This window comes from Hippocampus zosterae, chromosome 1 (assembly GCF_025434085.1).
Source record: "Hippocampus zosterae strain Florida chromosome 1, ASM2543408v3, whole genome shotgun sequence".
Classification (NCBI taxonomy): Eukaryota; Metazoa; Chordata; class Actinopteri; order Syngnathiformes; family Syngnathidae; genus Hippocampus; species Hippocampus zosterae.
The window spans coordinates 4,726,781-4,748,008 of NC_067451.1; the positions used below are offsets into that span (position 1 = coordinate 4,726,781).

Below are 21,228 nucleotides of genomic sequence, written 5' to 3' on the forward strand. Positions count from 1 at the left end.
GCGGTTGCTGGATTCCTCCAACAAGATCTGACAAGAGACCAGGAATCCGACCGCACCCTCTCATCCAGTTCGGTCACGTGATCCGCGTCTCTGCTTTGCAAGTGGCAAGTTTGCAGAGCCGCTTGATGAATACAACAAACACCAAGAGAACTGCATTGTGATTTCATTTAAATGTCCCTTTTAATCAATAAAGTTTTTTTTTTTCATAGAAAATTCTTAAGTTGCCTTATAATAAGTCCCGCGGGTCATATTCACATGCAGTAAAAAAGTGTAAAAATATGTTTATAGGTAATCCCAGGCGAATCCCATGGAGAAATCAAACTGCTTGTTGTGCTTTTCATACGCATATTATACATAATGCACACGTGCGCGCACACGCGCACACACACACGCACACACACACACACACACACACATTGCAATGAGTCCTTTTGGCTCCTTGTCCTCACATCACTGGCCTGCTGATCCGGTGGTGTCGTCACTATCGGCTCCTTGCGGGGAGCCTGGTGTGGACTCGCCGTCCCCTCCCCCAACCCCCCGCCGTGCCCCCTTGCCCTTCAAGAGGGCACTGTCGGGGTGCATGGAGTGCAGGTGCAGCAGCAGCTCGTCCTGGGTGGCCGCCGTGTGTCCGCACTCCTCGCACACGTAGAGCTTGTTGCGGCGCTCCTTGTAGGCGTACTGCAGCGTCACGCTGTGGATCTTCTTCATGTGGGACTCCAGCGAGCAGCGCTGCGTGAAGGCCTTGTCGCACAGCTCACACTTGTACGGCCGCACTCCTGCGCGGATAAAGACGTCAACATCTTGGCGCGAATGGAAAGCTCTTTGGAATATCCTCGATATCCATCTTGAGGTCCGTGTATCAGGAATCTGCTTGTCCGTACTAGAAAAATGATGTGGTGCTCCGAGACGAACGCTTGTGTCCAACTAGGCACATTTTTACCACTACTATTGCCATTTTCGGCCCCATTCTACGTAAGCGCTGAATTGTCATCCTAGTATCTGGACCTTAAGAGGACTTTATCTTGTGCCCATGTGACATACCTGTGTGCGTGCGCACATGTCTCTTGAGGTCAAAGGTATCGTTGAATCCTTTACCGCAGAAGCTGCACGGGTGGCGCTTGGTCTCGTTGTGACACTTCATGTGTCTGTTTAACATGCGCTGGTACTGGAACGTCTTGTGGCAAAGCTAAACTCAGACAAAAGACGGACGTTCAGATGAAGACCAGCGTCCCATCCACCCCATAAAAGCTCCGCACCCAAGAAGGTGGTCCTGGGGTTACCTGACATGCGTAAGGCGGAGCCGTCCCGCTCACGGAGGTCTGACTCGGCGATCGTACAACCGAGGAGGCAAACCCGGTAGGGGTGGACACTGTGGTCACGGCAACGGGTGTCTCGGCGGCGTGCGGCAGCATCAGCGGGTTCAAGGTTGTAAGATGAAGGTCGGGGTCGGACAGCAATTCGCCGGTGGTCACCTAAATGGGAAACAAAGAAGTTACTTTGTGTCCGTACTGGTCTATCAGAGCCTCATCTCTTTCATTTTGCCTCTTTTCTCTTCAATCAATCACCTCACAGGGCCAGCTAGCTGGCCCACAATTGTAAAAAAAAAAAAATTCCAAGCTCTGATTGGTTGCTCAGAACAGGTCAAGCTCGAAAGGTAAACCATGTAAAGTTGAGTTGATCCCAACAAGGCCCAAAAACGCACCAAACCACACCGATCTGATCGGCAACCTATTCTGGAGAAATGAAAGCGAGCCGAGCCTCCTCACCTTTATTTTGGAGCGGACAAACACCAGGGCACCCTGCGACTTCCTCAAGGCCTCCGGCCTCTCATCCGGGTGGGCCGCCGGACTCAGTGGCCGGCCCAGCGCCGTGCAGGACGGTAGCTCGGCGTATTCCTGACGCTCGGGCAGCGACTGCTTGGCCAAGCAGAGCGGCGCCACCTCCGCCGGACTCGCTTTGTCCTCGATGATCATGACGGACGGCGGGAAGATGGAGACTGAACAAAGATTTTTTTTGGGGGGGGGAGTGGACGTTAGTTATCATCTTTTTTGAAGCAGAAGCTTTGAACGGTAACTTATGAGTAGACACTACGAGGAAACCGTGTTGGACCCGTCTGACCAGACAGGCCTGCAAGACCAGCTCCTTTCATCTTAGTGTGTGTGTGTGTGTGTGTGCCCACACAAAACCCAAAGTGAAATGCAAATAAGCGATGCAAATGGTGTGCTCTGCAGCTATTGTCGACTAAGGGGGCCTTGTGGGTGGGGAGCTCGCCTATTTGTGTCACGTCACAATCTGGAAGTGGTGACATTGAGCGCTTAAACATCTTAGTAATGAGTGCCGATAGTTTCCGTGGTGACTGCTGCGGGCTGGATATTTAATCTCATCTTATTGTTTGCTCAGCCCGCCCCCTTTGCCAAAGAATGAATGCGCGTGTGTGTGCGCGCATGTAGCGCTGGTGGTGTTGGGGTGGGGGTCGGTAAGTAAGAGAGAAGAGGGAAAACTTGACGTGACTTGTTAGCATAATTCGCACTTCATATTTTCATGTCATTCAAGCTCGTTCAGATGGGAGAGTCTGGTCATGTGTGTGTGTGTGTGTGTGTGCCTGTGCGTGTGTGCGTGTGTTTGTGTGGGTGTGTTTGCTCAAGGTGTATAGCGTCTGCAGGGTCCGTTATAACTCCTGGCGTCCAATAAACATTAACCTTGTGGAGGAAGCATAAGACACACACACACACACAGACACACACACTTGTGTCTATCAAAATAACCTAACATGTTAATTATGTTTTGTTGTTACACGCTTTGTCCACCAGAGGCAGTGGAGGTGAGATTCCGACGAGGAAGCCACTCACTTTTATATAAAATACTCGGGTTAGCATGTTAGATTATCATGAGTCATAACAGCGAAACGTCAGCGTCAAGGAAAATAGACGAATGGAGAGATTTCGACAAAAAAATGGCCCGGTAGTCCAGTGGTTAGCACGTCGGCTTCACAGTGCAGAGGTACCGGGTTCGATTCCAGCTCCGGTCTCCCTGTGTGGAGTTTGCATGTTCTCCCCGGGCCTGCGTGGGTTTTCTCCGGGTGCTCCGGTTTCCTCCCACATTCCAAAAACATGCGTGGCAGGCTGATTGGACGCTCTAAATTGTCCCTAGTTGTGAGTGTGAGTGCGAATTGTTGTTCGTTTCTGTGTGCCCTGCGATTGGCTGGCAACCGATTCAAGGTGTCCCCCGCCTACTGCCCGAAGACAGCTGGGATAGGCTCCAGCACCCCCCGCGACCCTAGTGAGGATCAAGCGGCTCGGAAGATGAATGAATGAATGAATGTACGTACCGAAGCATAACAGTCACGGGAAGTAACAATGCCCAGGATGCCTATCTTAGCATGTTAGCTTAAAGTGAGGCTAAACGTGAAATGTCAGTGTCAAGTCAAGTCAAGTCAACAGTATTTCTAGAACACTTTCAAACAGCCATCGCTGCATACAAAGTGCTGTACATGGAGCGATTTAACATACACAATAAACAGTAAGATGAAATGGTAATAAAGGCGGTAGAAAGCTCAAAAGTTCAAAGCGCTGTTGTTGAGGATTCAAAAAAGCGATTAGATTGGACGTAAAGTTATATCCTTCAAAACAACATGCTGCTCAGTGACATGAAGAGGATTTTTGGTGAATTTAGAAAAAGAAAAAATGCTGGAGACGGTCAAGTTAAAAACACTCCGGGTGATTTTGGAACTTTGCACGCAGGCACACATTTAAACCTACACGGGTCGGGCAGGTAGAGCAAGTAACGGCACATACCACAAGTCTGGTGGAGACCGTTTGTTGGGCTTGGTGGAATCAGCTTTGAGTGTGCAGAAAATTATTCATACATCCTCCTTCCTTCTACTGCTTACAAGGGCTGACCAATTTTGAAAAACAACTGAATGACATCCCCCCGCCCCACCCTCAATCCTGCAAGTGAGATTTAATAGGTGATTATTTTTTTCAATGTCCTCTTCACATGGATTTTTTTTTTCCAACAAATACATTGATGCATTTTAGCTTGATAAGTTCGGCTTCCGCTAAAAGAAAGGCAACCAAACAAGTTTAGGTCTCGAATTCGATGCAATTACAGTTGTTAACCGACCGAGCACTTGGAGTCTTTTAAGCATTCACGACGACAACTTGAACCAAAGAAACGCGTGGCGTAACACAAGTCAGTTAGTCATAAATCAGATGACAACAATCGCGCAAACAAATGCGCGGCTGTGTCATCGCCTATACTTTTCATGTTTTCTGAAACGATGATTTGTAAAGATTTGCACCGCATTTCTTATGCATGCATCTTATCCAGACACTAATAAATAAATGAAATATACACAGATGAAAACATAAAGCCCCTTTTATTTCCTATTTCCAAATTGCAGCTGTTCACATTTGAAAAGTGTATTCTTTGTCAATGTGATTCATTGTTTAGCCTTACACTTGCTTTTCTGCCTTCCTTCCCTCAAATTAAAAAAAAAAAAGTTTTTTTGAGAAGAGTACCACTTCTTTTTGCCCACCCTGCACAATAAGATCCCACACTAGTAGTTGTGATCCACGCAGAGCAATGATGACAAAAGTGATGGGTGTCGTCTGTTATTTGTTATCTGATGTTGACAGTCAAACGCAACAATGGGGATTGTTGTCTTGAGGGGGTGCGCTTCAATGTAAAGTTGGTGTGTGGAGAGGGAGCAGGGGGACAAAGCAACAGCAATGGGGATTGGGGCGGGGGGTCAAAAGTATCAATTTTTAAAATTTGTTATTAATGTTTTCAGCAGGGATAACAGACGCCTGGATTTTGTTTCCCGCTGTGTGGTGGGAATTAAGGAAGTACAAATTCTTTGTAAGTAAACAAACTGTATGATGATATTTTTTTAAAGTGACGTTTTGACCGCTTTTTACTTTTACTCACATTTGCAGTTACATGTACTTTTGACAGATCATGACTTTTTTCCCCAAACCCTACGTAAAAAAAACTCATATATAGTATATATAGTATATATAATATATATATGGCGGCCCGGTAGTCCAGTGGTTAGCACGTCGGCTTCACAGTGTGGAGGTACCGGGTTCGATTCCAGCTCCGGGCTCCCTGTGTGGAGTTTACATGTTCTCCCCGGGCCTGCGTGGGTTTTCTCCGGGTGCTCCGGTTTCCTCCCACATTCCAAAAAACATGCGTGGCAGGCTGATTGAACACTTCAAATTGTTCCTAGGTGTGAGTGTGAGTGCGAATGGTTGTTCGTCTCTGTGTGCCCTGCGATTGGCTGGCAACCGATTCAGGGTGTCCCCCGCCTACTGCCCGGAGACAGCTGGGATAGGCTCCAGCACCCCCCGCGACCCTAGTGAGGATCAAGCGGTTAGGAAGATGAATGAATGAATGAATAATATATATATATATAAATAGATTTGAAGAAGAAAGATAGCCCTAATCCCCATCCTCATTTAAGAGATTTTTTTAACGTAGTATTGTAATTAATGTGTTCTGTCTGGTCCCAGCCTGCAAAACCACCAGCTTGAGGTGCATGTTCAAAAATTGTATCGTTTAAAAAAAAAAAATGAGGGAGAGTTAAGATGCATTTTTTCCCCAGTGGTTGTCAAGAACTAATTGATCATTTTTGCCTTTGATGTCAGCGAATGTTAGGAAAGACATTGTTTTGATTGGCCAGTGTTCCTCCCACCTCGGTGATCGATCACGTTATTACAACTAATTGGTGGAGAAATGCCCCCCACCCCTAACCCCCAAGTTTTCAAAACAGGTATGGAATGGTATTTTTTTTTTTTTTACTTTTCGGAAATACATTTCGGTGTTTACATGAACAAGAGGAGTTCGATCAGTCTTTTGCCATTTGCTTTGAACCCGTTACTCGGCCGCTCGGTCCCGTTACAACGGTGCCCCCCCCCCCCCCCCCCCCCCCCCGCCCCCCTTAGTAGGTCGGGACCCGCGAGCAGGCGGAACCGGAGAGCTCCCAGCCCGGCTAGCGTGCTCTCACCTGGGATGTAAACGTCTCCTCGCTCGTGGTCCGCCACCTCGCTCCAGTTCCGCTTGCCCGGAGAAACGTTGGCCTTCTTCACCAGGAAGGCTCGGGGCATGTTGAGTCCAACTCTTTTCTTTCTTTCTTCTTCTTCCTTTCGTCTTCTTTTCTTGTCCCTCCGCCTGCGCACACCTGAGTTTTTTCTCCCTCCGCCAAGTAGCACGCAGGTGAGGAGTCCACCTGAGCTAAAGTCCGTTATTCCCCGCGCGGAGGGAGAGGGGGGTGGGGGGGGGGGTGTATGCGACGACGATTGTCCACGCACACGCGAGCAGCCCCCGGGTCGCGATAACTTTTGGCGGATCGAGCGGTACGGCCACGCACGGCAGCGCAGGTAGTCGCTTTGAGAGCGGGGCGAGCGACGGCAGCGCGCATGCGCCTCAGAAATAACGGTGACAAGGAGAGGAAGAAAAAGAAGAAGCAGAGAGAAGGGAGTCGCTCTCTTCGGGGCGGAGGCCTCAGTTTACCTGCTCGACCGGTTCGCCCGCCTTTTCCACTGTTCAGCGAAGGAGGGCTGCAAATGAACACGCTCGCGTCACCGTCACAAATCTCCATCGCGCTGAAAAATGGGCCCGCTGCTCACGATAGTGGACAGAAAGAAAAAAAAACATAAAAGAAGGGGCAAGAGTATCTCACAAAAAAAAAAGAAACTTAAAATGAGGGCGGCCCGGTAGCCCAGTGGTTAGCACGTCGGCTTCACAGTGCGGAGGTACCGGGTTCGATTCCAGCTCCGGCCTCCCTGTGTGGAGTTTGCATGTTCTCCTCGGGCCTGCGTGGGTTTTCTCCGGGTGCTCCGGTTTCCTCCCACATTCCAAAAACATGCAAGGTAGGCTGATTGGACGCTCTAAATTGTCCCTAGGTGTGAATGTGAGCGTGGATGGTTGTTCGTCTCTGTGTTCCCTGCGATTGGCTGGCAACTGATCCAGGGTGTCCCCCGCCTACTGCCCGAAGACGGCTGGGATAGGCTCCAGCACTCCCCGCGACCCTAGTGAGGATTACGTGGTTCAGAAAACGGATGGATGGAACTTAAAATGACACTAAAAAGACTTGTTTGTCGGTTGCACGAGGTTAAAATGCGGTAAAGAGTTCAACCCTCGCGGCTTCCAAATTAACGGAATAATAGCACGTTTTCATCATGTGCAACTGATGTTGTTTGAAAGTGCTCTATAAATACAGTTGAATTAAGAGAATTCAAATTACTTTTTTTTACATCTTTTTTTCAAGCTAAAATATATATATAAAAGCTAAACATTCAAAAATGCATATTTTGCCGAGTGGCAAAAAAAGCAACAAAAAAAAAAACAATGGCCGTGGCTAGCTCATAAGAAAAAAAAATGAAGCTGTAAATACACCAGATTAAAATGTGTAAAATAATTCTGCCCTCTTTGCCTCACGTTTTAATCATGTGCAACCAATGCGCATGGTTGAATTAAGTAAATTCAAATAACAAAAAGGAAGCTAAAAACGCAAGGTAAACTAACTTAAAAAAATACAAGCAAAAACAAATAGCATGCCTCTTATGTCTCAAAGCATGGAAGAGGTGAGGTGAGGTCACACACGTAAATGTTGCCACAGTGTTGACTAACAAGACTTGTACTCTCAGATTTGCTACATGAAATTCTCACTTGAGTCAATGGTATCTGCACTATTCGTGTCTATCCCCGTTTCACCTACGTTAATTGATGTTTTACAATTACTGTGGGGTGGGGTTGGGGGTGGGGGGGACTACATGGAATGTTTGGCACTGCACAATACTGTATTGGGCTAAATGCTCACACAAGCTGCAATGCTTTTAACGGCTTCTGTGTACATGCGTCACGTAAGGAGAGGCTGATGGGTGTGTGGTATGCTGCCCGGGCGGTCCGAGGAGTTTGGGCCTTCAGAGCACGGGGACTTCCTCCACATCTCCATCACCGTCAACCTCTTCTCTTTCACTGGTTTTGCCCAACATGGACACGCTTTTCTAGTTGACAACTACACACATTCAACTTTTTGGATGAGAGAGTCAACTGTGAGCGACAACTTGCATGCATGTACTCTATTTCATTTGAGCATAATTCCTCCATGATAGGAGGAAATACTGGTCAGGTAGCATACCTGTCAGTGTGTATGTTTATGAAAGAGACTGTTGTACTTAGTGACGAACAGTGACAGTCTGTTGACATGTGTCCTGACGTCCACTCCATAAGTTGTCTCTTGTCTTTTTGTGTTTTGTACGCCGCCTCTTGGCCAAAAGTTATGTCCCTTTTGACCAAGAAGGTTGGATGAATTAATGGTCGGGTTTATACAACCAACCAAACACACAAACAAACATCCCACGTAATGTCGTTCATCTGAATTCCAAACATGCTTTACTATAACTGACCAACAGGGAGCGACAAGGAGCATTTCTGTATCAGGAGCGCCGAAGAAGGACCCAACCCGGAAGTGTCAGTCCGCAAACGCCCTTCTCAGACTTTCTCTGTTGCTCCGTATCGACTCAACTTTCTGCTCTTACCCATTATGTCGTCGCGGAAGCGATTTATGGCCGGCGAAGAGATGGCCAGCGGTGAGGGGGCCGGTGGCAAGTTGAGCAAGGCGGGAAGCGGGAAACGACACATCGCCGCACTCGTCCTGGCGAGGGGCGGAAGCAAAGGGATCCCCCTGAAGAACATCAAGATGCTGGCCGGGGTGCCGCTCATTGGATGGGTCATCAGAGCAGCGGTGGACTCTGAACTGTTTGACAGGTACGCCCACCTGATATATTGTTGCGATGGTTAAGCTGCGCGCTTTCCGGCATGCTTTGCAGCCCCCGTGACTTGACAACCGAACGAAAAACTAAAGCCTCGCTCTCTTGGTCGTTTCAGCCTTTGTGTGTGTCTGTGTGTGCATACCCAAACAAACGACTTGAGATCAGATGCAGACAGCATCGGTTGCGTTGGGCTTCAAAAAAAAATTTCAGTGAGGCTGATCGGAGGTTGGTTGGGTGGCATTTCTGTCACAACAAAGGGCAGGATTATCTTGCTGACAACTGAATAAAAGGTCTTATCATCCACAGTGAAATATGCCAGTCATGCAGCCTTGCAGATATTACGTGAGCTTTCGTGTTTTAGCATTTTGCAGTATAGACAGAATAGTAACGACATTCGGTGCAAAGGCTCCATGGAAGATCAGAACATGATACTCCAGTTAAAGGTGTTCCACTGGCTACTAGTCAGATGTAGAAGAGATTTTAAAACTCTGCTACTGATCTATAAATCGCTGAAAGCTTTAGATCCTTGTTAAAGAAATGCCTCTCAAATACAAACACATTAGGGCTCTCAGGTCTGCAAACACATGTCAATTAGTGGAGCATAGCATTAAAAGCAAACATGGTGAAGCAGCATTTGGCTGTTATGCTGCATGGACATGGAACAGGAGTGAAGTCATCCTCATGTGTGAATGGTTTGATGTCCAGCTTATGAACTACGCCCTTTCAAAGCATTTTAAAAGTTATGGTTTCTAAAAATCATGTTCTGTTAGTCATTTTACAAAGCTATTATTTATTTGTTTATTTTGCTTTGTCTTCGAATCTTGTTTGTAAATACTTTTGATTTAGCATATTGATTTAGCTTGTGGATGAAATGAACAATATGGATAAAGTGGCTGTGCCTTGCCCTTGTGGTTTTTATTTCATTCATTCATTCATCTTCCTAACCGCTTGACCCTCACTAGGGTCGCGGGGGGTGCTGGAGCCTATCCCAGCTGTCTCCGGGCAGTAGGCGGGGGACACCCTGAATCGGTTGCCAGCCAATCGCAGGGCACACAGAGACAAACAACCATTCGCACTCACACTCACACCTAGGGACAATTTAGAGTGTTCAATCAGCCTGCCATGCATGTTTTTGGAATGTGGGAGGAAACCGGAGCACCCGGAGAAAACCCACGCAGGCCCGGGGAGAACATGCAAACTCCACACAGGGAGGCCGGAGCTGGAATCGAACCCGGTACCTCTGCACTGTGAAGCCGGCGTGCTGATCACTGGACTACCGGGCCGCCTGTGGTTTCTATTTATTTATTTTTATTTTTTTGTCTGTTCACATTTTGCACACAGTGTTTGGGTGTCAACTGATCACGACAAGATCGAGGAGGTGGCCTTGGCTTGGGGCGCCCAGGTTCACCGCCGGAGTCCGGAAGTCTCCAGAGACTCTTCGTCGTCGCTGGAGACCATGCAGGAGTTTATCCGACTCAATCCACGTACGAAATGGCGGGCGTGGTATATTTTGAGCATCGCTCACCCGATTGAGCAGAAGCTCTGCGGAAAAGGAACGTTTTTCTTTGTTTGCAGACGTGGACATCGTGTGCCACATCCAGGCCACGTCGCCGTGTCTCCACCCATTCCACCTCAAGGAGGCCTTGGAGTTGATCACCCTGCATGACTACGACTCTGTCTTCTCGGTGGTCCGCAGGCACCAGTTCCGCTGGAAGGAGGTCAAGAAAGGAAGTAGGAGAAGCCTCCGCGCCGCGCCACTCCTTCCGCTGTCTTTTCAAAAGTGCCGCTCCTCCCCTCAGGTCGTGAATTGACCAAAGCCTTCAACCTGGACCCATCCAACCGCCCTCGGCGTCAGGACTGGGATGGCGAGCTGTGTGAGAACGGCTCCTTCTACATTAACACCAGAGAGCTCATTGCGCAGGGGCACCCGCAGGTAAACTCCGAACAGTTGCTGTGTCGTGGGGCTCCTCCAAAGGAATTATGAGATTGAACGAGACCTCTGTTGTCCAGAGTGGGAAGGTCTCCTACTACGAGATGCTTCCGGAGTACAGCGTGGACATTGACGTCGACATCGACTGGCCTGTCGCTGAGCAGAGGGTCCTCAGGTAAAAATCAAATCGAGTACTTCCCGTATTATCAGGCACGTCCAACTCCGCTGCCCGTTTCGCAGGTACGGCTACTTTGGCCGGGGGACTCTGGAAATGGTTCGCCTGATGTTCTGCAAAGTGTCGGGATGTTTAACGGACGGAAAGATCTACCTGTCTGCGGGCGGAGACGAGATGATGTCCATCAACAGCCGAGACACCACCGCCATCCGCATGCTGCAGAAAGAGGACGTGGAGGTGGTTTGCGCACGGCCCCCGCCGAGCAAGCCTCCCCGGCAAGCTCTTCTCCACTTGACGAGCGCGCTCCTTCACAGGTGGTGCTGTTAACCTCCTCCGAGGACCCGGTGGAGCAGACGTTGGCCGACAAATTGGCCAAGCGGACGGGATGCCAGGTGATGCGGGTGGGAGCCGAGCCCATCGACGATTTGGCGTCCGCGTTGGAGTCCAAGAAGTTTGTTTGGAAGGATGTGGCATACATGGGTAACGCGCGGCTGCTCTCTGTCCGTTTTCCAAGCCGCCCTCCCTGACGTCCTTCCGTCTACGGTCAGGTAACGACGCACCGGATGTGGACTGCCTCAACCTGGCCGGCTTGAGCGCCGTGCCCGCCGACGCGCCCACGGTGGCCATCAACGCCTGCAAGTACACCTGCCGCCGCGTGGGCGGCAACGGCGTCGTGCGGGAGTTTGCCGAGCACATTCTGATGCAGAAGGCCAAGGCCAAGTCTCAACTGAAGCAGGACTGCATCAACTGACACCAGATGCTGAAACTTGACTTTTTTTTTTCTTTCTGATTAGAATCAAAGACTGAATCAAGGCTTGCTTGTTGCGGCTGCGTTACAATCAAGTTTCACTCCGCTTTGTAATTTGTGGTGTCGAAGTTATGAAGCAACTGTGGGCGTGTCCTATTCAAGCCCGTCAGGAAGGATTAAGTATGCTAATGCTAGCAGCTAGTAGCTCACCCCCTCTCCCCACAATCCCTGCATTAAAGTCAGTAATTTCACAAAATTGAGGGAATTAAAAATTGTTTGCAACAGTAAAAAAAAATCACTTTGTGGTGTCGAAGTTATGAAGCAACTGTGGGCGTGTCCTATTCAAGCCCGTCAGGAAGGATTAAGTATGCTAATGCTAGCAGCTAGTAGCTCACCCCCTCTCCCCACAATCCCTGCATTAAAGTCAGTAATTTCACAAAATTGAGGGAATTAAAAATTGTTTGCAACAGTAAAAAAAAAATCATTTCAGTTACAATCATCAAGTTGTAAATTTTCTTTTCAAATGCTTGCATGAATGACTTTGAAATAAGACACCGTTTTAATCGATGGAAGAAGAATCAACGTGAAATCAAGTGCGGCAGCGGTGGCGGAACGGGACTTGTCGATTTGGTTCATTCCGACATGTCGACTGGCGTGATGACGAGCGGCCCGTCGTTCTTTCCCGATCTGTTGGTGCAGGGGCTAAAGAACGGGAAGATGCACTCTGTGAACGTGTCGTTGAACGTATAGATGTGGATTTTGGCGTCCACGTTGTAGAAGGAAACCTGTCCTCGATCAAAGTCGACAAATATTCCAATCTTGTTGGGTCGGAGGTTGAGGTGGACGTCGGTGGACGGTTCGGTGCGAAAGGCGTACTTGTTCCTGAGGGCGGGACATGATGTTTGTTTAAAGCGGTTGTATGCTACCCACTCCCAAAAATGGGGGGTGAATTTCAGGATGAACCAAAACTGACAGTTATCGGGGAACTCAACACTGCAGAACATGACTGAATTGGAAAATTGTCAGGAAAAAAAATTAGTTGGCGACTCACACCCAGAGATTGATGAATGGGGGGTGGGGGGAATGGGACCCCTGGTGGCATAATCGGGAAGCAACATTGTGAGCCACCACGCATGGTCGGAGGAAGGACTTAGACTCCGCAATAGCAAATGTGTTCTCAAAGCCGTGGAGCCACGGGTGACGCAACGCATAAAACAAAGAGCTGACTAAGCGGTTTGAGAGGAGGAAATGAATCTGCACGCAAATCAACCGTGACTGATGTTTTCCTTTTGTACGAAAACATGAGCGCGATCCATTTTTAACAAAACAGGTTTTACTCAAATGGAACCAAACAATTCTCACCCGTTCCTGTGCCAGATTTTCAATCTTGAAGCACATCACTTCCACAGAGGGAAGAGGAGGCTTTTTAAAACTCCTCATGACAATCTTCAAGGTTATTTTCAACGCTTCTATTTGGTTAATAAGACTGGTCAACAAATCTTTTCTTTTTAAAAGAAATGTTTTTTTTAAAGAGATACAAGTAAACTTGGCCCGGTAGTCCAGTGGTTAGCACGTCGGCTCCACAGTGCAGAGGTACCGGGTTCGATTCCAGCTCCGACCTCCCTGTGTGGAGTTTGCATGTTCTCCCCGGGCCTGCGTGGGTTTTCTCCGGGTGCTCCGGTTTCCTCCCACATTCCAAAAACATGCGTGGCAGGCTGATGGAACACTCTAAATTGTCCCTAGGTGTGAGTGTGGTTGGTTGTTCGTCTCTGTGTGCCCTGTGACTGGCTGGCAACCAATTCAGGGTGTCCCCCGCCTGCTGCCCGAAGACAGCTGGGATAGGCTCCAGCACCCCCCCCCCCCCCCCCCCCGCGACCCTAGTGAGGATCAAGCGGCTCGGAAGATGAATGAATGAATGAACAAGTAAACTTTTCGAGATTTTTTTTGCACTGACTGAATCACCCTTTTTTTTTCCTGTAGCACGTCAAATTTTCATAATAATAATAATATACATCATGTATTTCGTAATATTCAGGAATTAAGCGTTCGATTCAGAAAGAGGAGGATTTTTTTTTCTTAAATTTCACAGCTATAAATTGTAAAATTTGCATTGCGCAAGCTTATAGAGGTGAAAAGACATTTTTGAAATCAGCATCAAAATTACATTTGCGGACTCAAAGGCAACTTTGATTGAAATTTCTTGTTGACCGGTATAATACAGTGATCCCTCGCTACTTCGCGGTTCGTTTATCGCAGGTTCAGTGCATTGCAGATTTTTTCAAACATATTTAAAAAGTTTTTTTTACATATACATGGAGTACAGTACTGTATATGTTGCTCTATGTGACTCGCTGTTGTTTTGCAGCTTCTCGCGGACCATTTGCGGACTTTAAAAAAAACACGTTTTTTTACCTGTTTATGTTGATTGGACGCGACTTCGCGGATTTTCGTTTATCGCGGGTGGTTTTGGTCCCCAATAACCGCGATAAACGAGGGATTACTGTATACTTGACTTCATGTCCAGCACTTTGTCTGCAGCTGTGGTTGTTTTGAAAGTCCTCTATCAATAAAGTTGAGCTGAGTGTTTTTTCGGTTCACCCTGAAATTTCCCTCGATAGCACAACATGTAAAACATGTTTTGGGGGGGGGGGGGTGAGCAATCTATTTATTAGCTTTACTTAAGTGACTCACTTGTCTCTCAAGCTGAGGAACCAGTATCCATTATTTGGCGTCACGTCAATCTTGCCTTTCCTGTTGATGGATTGTCTGGCCACGCCCAGATCCCAGTCCGTCTTCCCGCCCACTTGGACCTGACGAGGAGGACGCTTTCAGACGCCGCCAATCGTCATGACGGAGAACGTGCGGACTTACCTCCCAGTAGTGTCGCCCAGAGGTGATGGCCTCCCTCCCCAGGACGCACACGACGCGATCAAACCGCTCGATGTTGTCCGGAAGTAGCTGGTGTCGGTCGCCGCATCGCACCTGCACAAAGCAGAACAACCACGTGAGGCGGCAAAACCCCGTTCGGGGAGACGGCGTTGACGCCTCACGCTCTTCATGTCGTCGGACACAAGCAGTCTGGGGTGGGCCGTGTTGCAGTCCAGTGTGACGTCCACTGCGGGCCGTGGGAAAAGAAAAGGCGGACGTTAGACGTGAGGAGCTGCATGTGATCGAGTGCGTATGCGGCACCGCTTGGTCACCCTACCTGCAAACTCCTGCACCCTTCTCATCCCTGGGGAGAAGCGGACATGTTAGGACGCCACAAGAGCTTGTGTGTGTGTGTGTGTGTGTGTGTGTATATATATATGTCTTTTATATATATAGGGCGGCCCGGTAGTCCAGTGGTTAGCACGTCGGCTTCACAGTGCAGAGGTACCGGGTTCGATTCCAGCTCCGGCCTCCCTGTGTGCAGTTTGCATGGGGTTTGCGTGGGTTTTTGCGTGGGTTTTCTCCGGGTGCTCCGGTTTCCTCCCACATTCCAAAAATATGCATGGCAGGCTGATTGAACACTCTAAATTGTCCCTAGGTGTGAGTGTGAGTGCGAATGGTTGTTCGTTTATGTGTGCCCTGCGATTGGCTGGCAACCGATTCAGGGTGTCCCCCGCCTACTGCCCGAAGACAGCTGGGATAGGCTCCAGCACCCCCCGCGACCCTAGTGAGGATCAAGCGGCTCGGAAGATGAATGAATGAATGAATATACAGTATATATATACACCAAAGGTGCCAAACTCAAGGCCCGGGGGCCAGATCTGGCCCGCCACATCATTTTATGCGGCTCGCGATAGCAAGTCAAACATGTCCACTTCCATGATGCTTGCTAAAATCTCTACCAAAATTTTAAATTATCATATTTAATACATTAGAGACATATTGTAAGCATTTTCTTGTGATCAAACCCCTCATACCAGAAACGTAAACGTCCTTCTATTTCTGTATGCGGCCTTCGCTGGAAAAACTTTGGACATCCCTGGCGTATACGGTGCGACACTCACTGGGCTGTGGACGCGCTGGGCTGGTCTCCAGTGATGATGTTGACGATGATGATTCAGTGAAACCTGAAGAGTTTCAATTAATCAACGGATGAACACAGCGACATTATTGATGTTTCCTGACTAATTAAATGAAATTGCCTAAGTTCCATGCGGCACACCATTGCGTTACAAACGCGATGGTAGACCCGCAGCATTGTCATGACAAAATCCCCAACCTGGAAAAAAAGGCAGGTGGACTCACCCGTCTCAATGATGCCCCTCAGCTGCTCCTGGAACTTCTCCACCTCGCCTGCCAGCGACCTGTAGATGGCGTTGATCCCCAGATCGCACGTGATGGAAACACCCGACCAATCGTTGGTGGGTAGAGGAGCGGTGACCGTGGCGAAATTCTGGGGCAGAATCAAGTTGGATCATTTTTGACATTGCCCTGATATTCACCCGGAGGTACTAGCATGCTCTTTGTCCTTATCAGTAAGACAACGCGGCGCATCGGGAGAACGACGAGAGCGAACTAGTAGAATGACTGCGCATTACCAGTAACATTTTTTTAAACAACAAGTAGCCTTTTTAGCTTACTAGGACACATTAAACCAGGGGTCACCAAACTTTTTGAGAGTGAGAGCTACTTCATGTGTCCTGATTGTGTGAAGGGCTACCAAATTGATACGCGTCTGAAATAACATTTGTACAAATTACATTTAATAATATTAGAACATTAGCTAGCTAGATATATACTGTAGCTAGCTAGTTAGATAGCTAAATAGGTAGCTATAGAATCTATAATACGGCCCATGTTTGCATTTTTAAATCATAATTTCTACGAGCAAATCACAATCCTAGCACTGGCGGGCTACTGGTGTGGTCCTCACGGGCTACCTGGTGCTCGCGGGCACCACGTTGGAGACCCCTGCATTAAACCTTACTAGTAAACTACTGTGGTGCACTAGAAAAACTACGAGGTACAATAGAAGGCACGTGTCAGTAACTTCCTGCACATTGATAATTTTGCATCACGAGGAACGTGCATGTTGGTTGCATTAAAAACTTGCTCACACTCACACTTAGGGACAATTTAGAGCATGGGTGTCAAACCCGTTTTTGTCGTGGGCCACATTTTAGTTACCGTTTCCCTTGGAGGGCCATTTTGACTGAAATCATATGAAGAAGTCAAGAATAACGATTTATTCAATTATTGTTTAAGTTGCCGTAATGAGGTGTTTGGCAAGAAGAAAATGCTTACAATATGTCTCTAATGTATTAAATATGATATTTTTTAATTTTGGTAGAGATTTTAGCAAGCATCATGGAAGTTGCCATGTTTGATTTGCCTTCGCGGGCCGCATAAAATGATGTGGCGGGCCAGATCTGGCCCTCGGGCCTTGTTTTTGACACCCGTGATTTAGAGCGTTCGATTAAGCCTGCCATGAATGTTTTTGGAACGCGGGAGGAAACTGAAGCACCCAGACAAAACCCACGCAGGCATGGGGAGAACACGCAAACTCCACACAGGGAAGCCGGTGCCGGGATCGAGCCCTGCACTTCTGCACTGTGAGGTCGACGCGGTACCCACTTGACCACCGGGCCGCCTACACAAAAATATATAAATACTGGAGTACTGCAATACTGGAGAGTCTTGCATGAAAGCAAAACAACAATCTGGCCAAAGAGTAGGCTAGTGAGTTGGCCGTGGCTGACGAGCTGAGAAGCGGGGGAGAGGTGAACGGAAAAACACTGAGAGCATCCGAGTAAACAACTTGCGACACTCACACATGTTGGCCAAAAATTCACCACCTAATCTTCAACTCAAAATCTGTGCTGATCTCATATACAATGCGATGTAACGTCGCCATCTATCTGTTAGCGTTAGTCATGACAGCGATTTCCAAACCTGAAACTCGCAGACATGCTGGGCGAGTCTTTCGGATAAAGACGTGAATTTCAAGGAGCCCTGCGTAACATAGTTCACCTTAACACCCTGTAGGTGGTCATCCGTGGTTGAGAGTTGCGCGAGCACGCTCTCCCGCCGCCGCAGTTGTTCCACCTCCAGTTCGAGCTGCCGTATCAAAGCATCCGCCCGGTTGGCCGCCGTCTGCCGGTTGGCCTGCATGACGTTCATCAGCTCCGCCTGCGCTCGCTCGAGGGCCGCCGTCAGCGCCGAGAACATGCAGACGCTTCCCATCGTCGCCCGCTCCACCACCAGCTGGTCCCGCACAAAATACCCCAACGAAACTTCTCAAAACAGACGGACAATTCCCTCCAGCGGAACGGGTGCAAGAACGCAAAGCTGCGCGGGTGGCTGACGGACCTCCAGTTGGGATACCGATGAGCGGATATCCTCGATCTTCACGAGTCTTTGTTGGATCATCTCCTGGTTCTGCGCCTCCATCTCTTTTAGCTGCACCTGCGTAAGCACACACACACACACACACACACAAACTACAATTTGACCAAAATCAAACACCTGGAAATAACTCCAAGTGCGCCAAGGTCATTCTTCAAACCAGGAAGTTCTCCGTGGCCACACGCACCATCTAAGAAAAGTGTGTGTTTTGTTCGCCCACCTGCTTGTCCACCCACGCCGCTTCCACCGTCACTGTGTCGTGATCAGGGTGCACCTCGGCCTCACACTCGGGACAGATGCACTCCCCGTCGGTCCGACAGAAAATCTGAAACCGAAGACTGCGGATGAGGGTGTCGCCGCCGTCGACACAAAGCGTGCAAACGAGCGTGTTGGTCTACCATGATCCCCCTGTGGTGAATGTCGCAGAGAGGAATGTTGTGGCTGTCCGCCGCCCCGCTCACGGTGAACCTCCTTCGGCCGTACGACTCGGCCGGGCGTGGTTGGACTTGAGGTGGTCCGCCTGCGCCAATCATTGTAGAGAGCGGACTTTGAACGGGGACTGAGGACGATGCGGCCACAGGGTTCCCGGGGCTGGGTTCGCCACCTTGATTGTCACACATTTGTCAGATCCACATACTATCAAAAGCTCTGACTTACATTCATTCATTCATTCATTCATCTTCCGAGCCGCTTGATCCTCACTAGGGTCGCGAGGGGTGCTGGAGCCTATCCCAGCTGTCTTCGGGCAGTAGGCGGGGGACACCCTGAATCGGTTGCCAGCCAATTGCAGGGCACACAGAAACGCACTCACATTCACACCGAGGGACAATTTAGAGCAGGTATGTCCAAAGTCCGGCCTGCGGGCCAAATCCGGCCCGCGGTCGAATTTCATCCGGCCCTCGGCCCCTGTCATAAAATCAGTGCCGTCTGGCCCGCAGGTTGGGCGCAATGGAACACGTGTTGCATTGACTGAGGTCTTGTAGACTGGTGAGTGATGTTTCATAGAGTACTGCTTCCCTCTAGTGGCTAAATGAGTAATAGCAGTCACTAAATGAGTAATAGCATTTAGACACTAGAGGGCATCACTCACGAGTTAACAAGACATCACTCCGTGTTTATATTGACTGATATGTCATATTTCAAATGATCCTTGCAGTTGTGGATATGTGTATTGCTTGTTCATTTATTTTTAAAATAAAAATGGAAATGTGAAACAGACTGGCTTACTAAAATTTGTTGAACAATATTGTTGTTCAATGTAAAGAATGTCAGCCAAGGTCGGCCCCCCGACATTTTACCACATAAAATCTGGCCCCCTTGGCAAAAAGTTTGGACACCCCTGATTTAGAGTGTTCAATCAGCCTGCCACGCATGTTTTTGGAATGTGGGAGGGAACCGTAGCACCCGGAGAAAACCCACGCAGGCCCGGGGAGAACATGCAAACTCCACACAGGGAGGCCGGAGCTGGAATCGAACCCGGTACCTCTGCACTGTGAAGCCAACGTGCTAACCACTGGACTACCGGGCTGCCCTCTGACTTACATTTACAACCTAAATTGTTATATTTGTGTGGCCATTGTCACACACATATTTGAACTCGTAAATTATGTCACGCGGACTCAATAGCGTCAACTGACCTTGGTCTTCGCTGGTGATTGGCATGCTGGCGTGAGGTCGAGGCAGCTTCCTCGTCAGTTCGTCCAACAATTCGTTCGGCATGGCGCACTGTCGCCCTTTTACTCCCTTCTTTTCTTTGGCCACGCCTCCTCCTTCCGCACCTCCCCCAGACATGGACCTGAACTGCTCGGTGATCTCGCGCAGGGTCCGGTTGATCTGGAGATCCGGACGCTTCTGGAAGGTCCTTTTGCACAGAGGACATTGACAAACCTGCGAAGGACACAACGTCCAGGCTTGAGTGCACGGCAGAGGGATTTGTGGCTCGGGGGATACCTCATGGATCTTACCTTGGCCCCATCCCAATATTGATTGATGCAGGTGACGCAGAAGCTGTGGCCGCACGGCGTTGACGACGGGTTATTGAAGATGTCCAAGCAGATTGAGCACTGGAACTGATCACTTGACAGCAGATTACCATATAAGGACATCCTGCAGAAACATATCAAAATAACCACAGACGCACTCAAATGACAAAGAGCGAAATCTTAAAAATTAATTCGAAGGAGTACTGGCAGCCTGTGAAAGTAGGCCATGGAGCTCTATGCTCCCTCCTACGTGTTCCAGGCAAGAGACGAGCAGCAGCATTTTGAAGCAAGTTCACCGATCACCGATCCAAATGAAAATCACCGTTCAACTTCTAAACCCAGACGATTGTCAAGTGTGCAACTGCAAAGGTTCCCATACACACACACACACACACACACCGCCGCTCCAATCTGATTAGGATGAAACAAAGCTTTTTAGGAATGAAGCGGGGTGAGATTTTAATCACATCCAGAAGTTGACATTCTGTACAAAGTCACATATTTTAATGTGCTGCCGTTGTCATCCCGGTCACCGCCATTCAAAATAAAGTTTTGTTTACATTTGTCAGCAGCTCAAAAGGTGACAAACAAGACAACACCGTTTGCGAGATGACCTAATTAGCCTAAGACAACAAATTGTCCCGTGACGTCACAAATATTTGGCACGGTTATAGCGGGGCTAGCTAGTCACACACTATCAAATGTATTTTGTGATGACTAACTACACCAGCTACAAAATATATTTAAAAAATTAAAAAAAAAGATGAATGAATGTACCTGAGAATTTGACTCCATTTTGTTGATATATATTTTCGATAAACTTTCAGGGAATCGCTTAAAATCTAGACGAACGTGATTATGAATGATTTTAGGAATTGTCAAGTGTTCACAAAAGGCGACTTCAAGTGAAACAAAAGGTTTGTTCAGTTCCTTATTTTCAACGAGAAATTCCTGTTGGCTCCCTCCCAGCTCTCCTCTTTCGCATGAGAACCGGTTTCCGAGCGACAAGCGTATATTTCCATTTCCACTTTATTCTATGACACTTTACTGAGGGTCGGAGCGTGTACCTGATTTTCACGGGGTGGTCTTTGGCATCGACGCGGCCCTCGAGGATGTAGTTTAGGTGGCTCTTCTGGAAGCCCGTCGACAAAAGTGAGAAATCAGGGTGTGCGACGACTGTGATTTTCCCCTGCCGCCACGCCCACTCGAGTCTCGGCTTCCCGGCTCAAATGTGGCCGGACTGGTTGAGTTGGGAGAACCTGGCACCTTCCACCTTATTTTGG

At 48.5% G+C, this 21,228-nt stretch overlaps 4 protein-coding genes across 7 annotated transcripts in view; 2 read left to right on the forward strand and 2 right to left on the reverse strand.

Annotated features, from left to right (window-relative positions):
* npy2rl (neuropeptide Y receptor Y2, like) overlaps positions 1–5,387 on the forward strand; it is a 94,683-nt gene extending 89,296 nt beyond the window's left edge. Inside the window, exon 7 of the mRNA XM_052064448.1 lies at positions 5,231–5,387. The gene's annotated coding sequence lies outside the window, so the exon portion shown is untranslated. The remainder of the gene's footprint in view (positions 1–5,230) is intronic.
* ovol1a (ovo-like zinc finger 1a) lies at positions 156–9,020 on the reverse strand. 2 transcript variants are annotated; one of them, XM_052064451.1, is made up of 6 exons: positions 8,920–9,020; positions 6,008–6,605; positions 1,767–1,996; positions 1,281–1,472; positions 1,042–1,186; positions 156–776 (listed from the first exon to the last, which is right to left on the reverse strand). In XM_052064451.1, the coding sequence occupies exons 2-6, from the start codon at positions 6,105–6,107 to the stop codon at positions 451–453; spliced, it is 993 nt and encodes a 330-aa protein (XP_051920411.1). In that variant the 5' UTR covers positions 6,108–6,605; positions 8,920–9,020; the 3' UTR covers positions 156–450. The 2 variants fall into 2 exon arrangements, with proteins under 2 accessions (XP_051920411.1, XP_051920412.1); XM_052064452.1 differs by lacking the exons at positions 6,008–6,605; positions 8,920–9,020 and adding an exon at positions 3,795–4,993.
* On the forward strand, positions 8,448–12,129 carry cmasa (cytidine monophosphate N-acetylneuraminic acid synthetase a). 2 transcript variants are annotated; one of them, XR_007962230.1, is made up of 9 exons: positions 8,448–8,772; positions 10,119–10,261; positions 10,353–10,508; positions 10,577–10,710; positions 10,788–10,882; positions 10,948–11,119; positions 11,197–11,362; positions 11,431–11,914; positions 12,101–12,129. XR_007962230.1 is itself a non-coding variant. In XM_052064353.1 (8 exons), exons 1-8 carry the CDS (start codon positions 8,549–8,551, stop codon positions 11,631–11,633), a joined length of 1,293 nt encoding a protein of 430 aa, XP_051920313.1. In that variant the 5' UTR covers positions 8,448–8,548; the 3' UTR covers positions 11,634–12,129. The 2 variants fall into 2 exon arrangements, 1 of the variants encoding a protein (XP_051920313.1); XM_052064353.1 differs by having other exon boundaries at positions 11,431–12,129.
* LOC127599959 (E3 ubiquitin-protein ligase TRIM7) lies at positions 12,072–21,187 on the reverse strand. Of its 2 annotated transcripts, none has more exons than XM_052064240.1 (14): positions 21,013–21,187; positions 19,928–20,069; positions 19,601–19,850; positions 18,362–18,567; positions 18,184–18,288; positions 17,934–18,023; positions 17,589–17,825; positions 15,864–16,011; positions 15,623–15,685; positions 14,836–14,862; positions 14,681–14,745; positions 14,502–14,612; positions 14,322–14,440; positions 12,072–12,512 (listed from the first exon to the last, which is right to left on the reverse strand). In XM_052064240.1, exons 2-14 carry the CDS (start codon positions 20,066–20,068, stop codon positions 12,263–12,265), a joined length of 1,812 nt encoding a protein of 603 aa, XP_051920200.1. In that variant the 5' UTR covers position 20,069; positions 21,013–21,187; the 3' UTR covers positions 12,072–12,262. The 2 variants fall into 2 exon arrangements, with proteins under 2 accessions (XP_051920200.1, XP_051920194.1); XM_052064234.1 differs by having other exon boundaries at positions 17,589–17,822; positions 17,928–18,023.
* Between the last annotated feature and the right edge of the window lie 41 nt (positions 21,188–21,228).

What these genes read in the sequence shown, in the direction of transcription:
- LOC127599959 (XM_052064234.1), bottom strand. Translation starts at nt 20,068, where the DNA reads ATGTCCTTATATGGTAATCTGCTGTCAAGTGATCAGTTCCAGTGCTCA. An exon ending in AATATTGGGATGGGGCCAAG is followed by an intron (nt 19,851 to 19,927) that starts GTAAGATCCATG and finishes TGTCCTTCGCAG; the next exon opens with GTTTGTCAATGTCCTCTGTG. An exon ending in AATCACCAGCGAAGACCAAG is followed by an intron (nt 18,568 to 19,600) that starts GTCAGTTGACGC and finishes GTGACAATCAAG; the next exon opens with GTGGCGAACCCAGCCCCGGG.
- ovol1a (XM_052064451.1), bottom strand. Translation starts at nt 6,107, where the DNA reads ATGCCCCGAGCCTTCCTGGTGAAGAAGGCCAACGTTTCTCCGGGCAAG. An exon ending in AGGAGACGTTTACATCCCAG is followed by an intron (nt 1,997 to 6,007) that starts GTGAGAGCACGC and finishes ATCTTTGTTCAG; the next exon opens with TCTCCATCTTCCCGCCGTCC. An exon ending in CTCCGCCTTACGCATGTCAG is followed by an intron (nt 1,187 to 1,280) that starts GTAACCCCAGGA and finishes GTCTGAGTTTAG; the next exon opens with CTTTGCCACAAGACGTTCCA.
- cmasa (XM_052064353.1), top strand. Translation starts at nt 8,549, where the DNA reads ATGTCGTCGCGGAAGCGATTTATGGCCGGCGAAGAGATGGCCAGCGGT. An exon ending in GACTCTGAACTGTTTGACAG is followed by an intron (nt 8,773 to 10,118) that starts GTACGCCCACCT and finishes TTTTGCACACAG; the next exon opens with TGTTTGGGTGTCAACTGATC. An exon ending in GTTTATCCGACTCAATCCAC is followed by an intron (nt 10,262 to 10,352) that starts GTACGAAATGGC and finishes CTTTGTTTGCAG; the next exon opens with ACGTGGACATCGTGTGCCAC.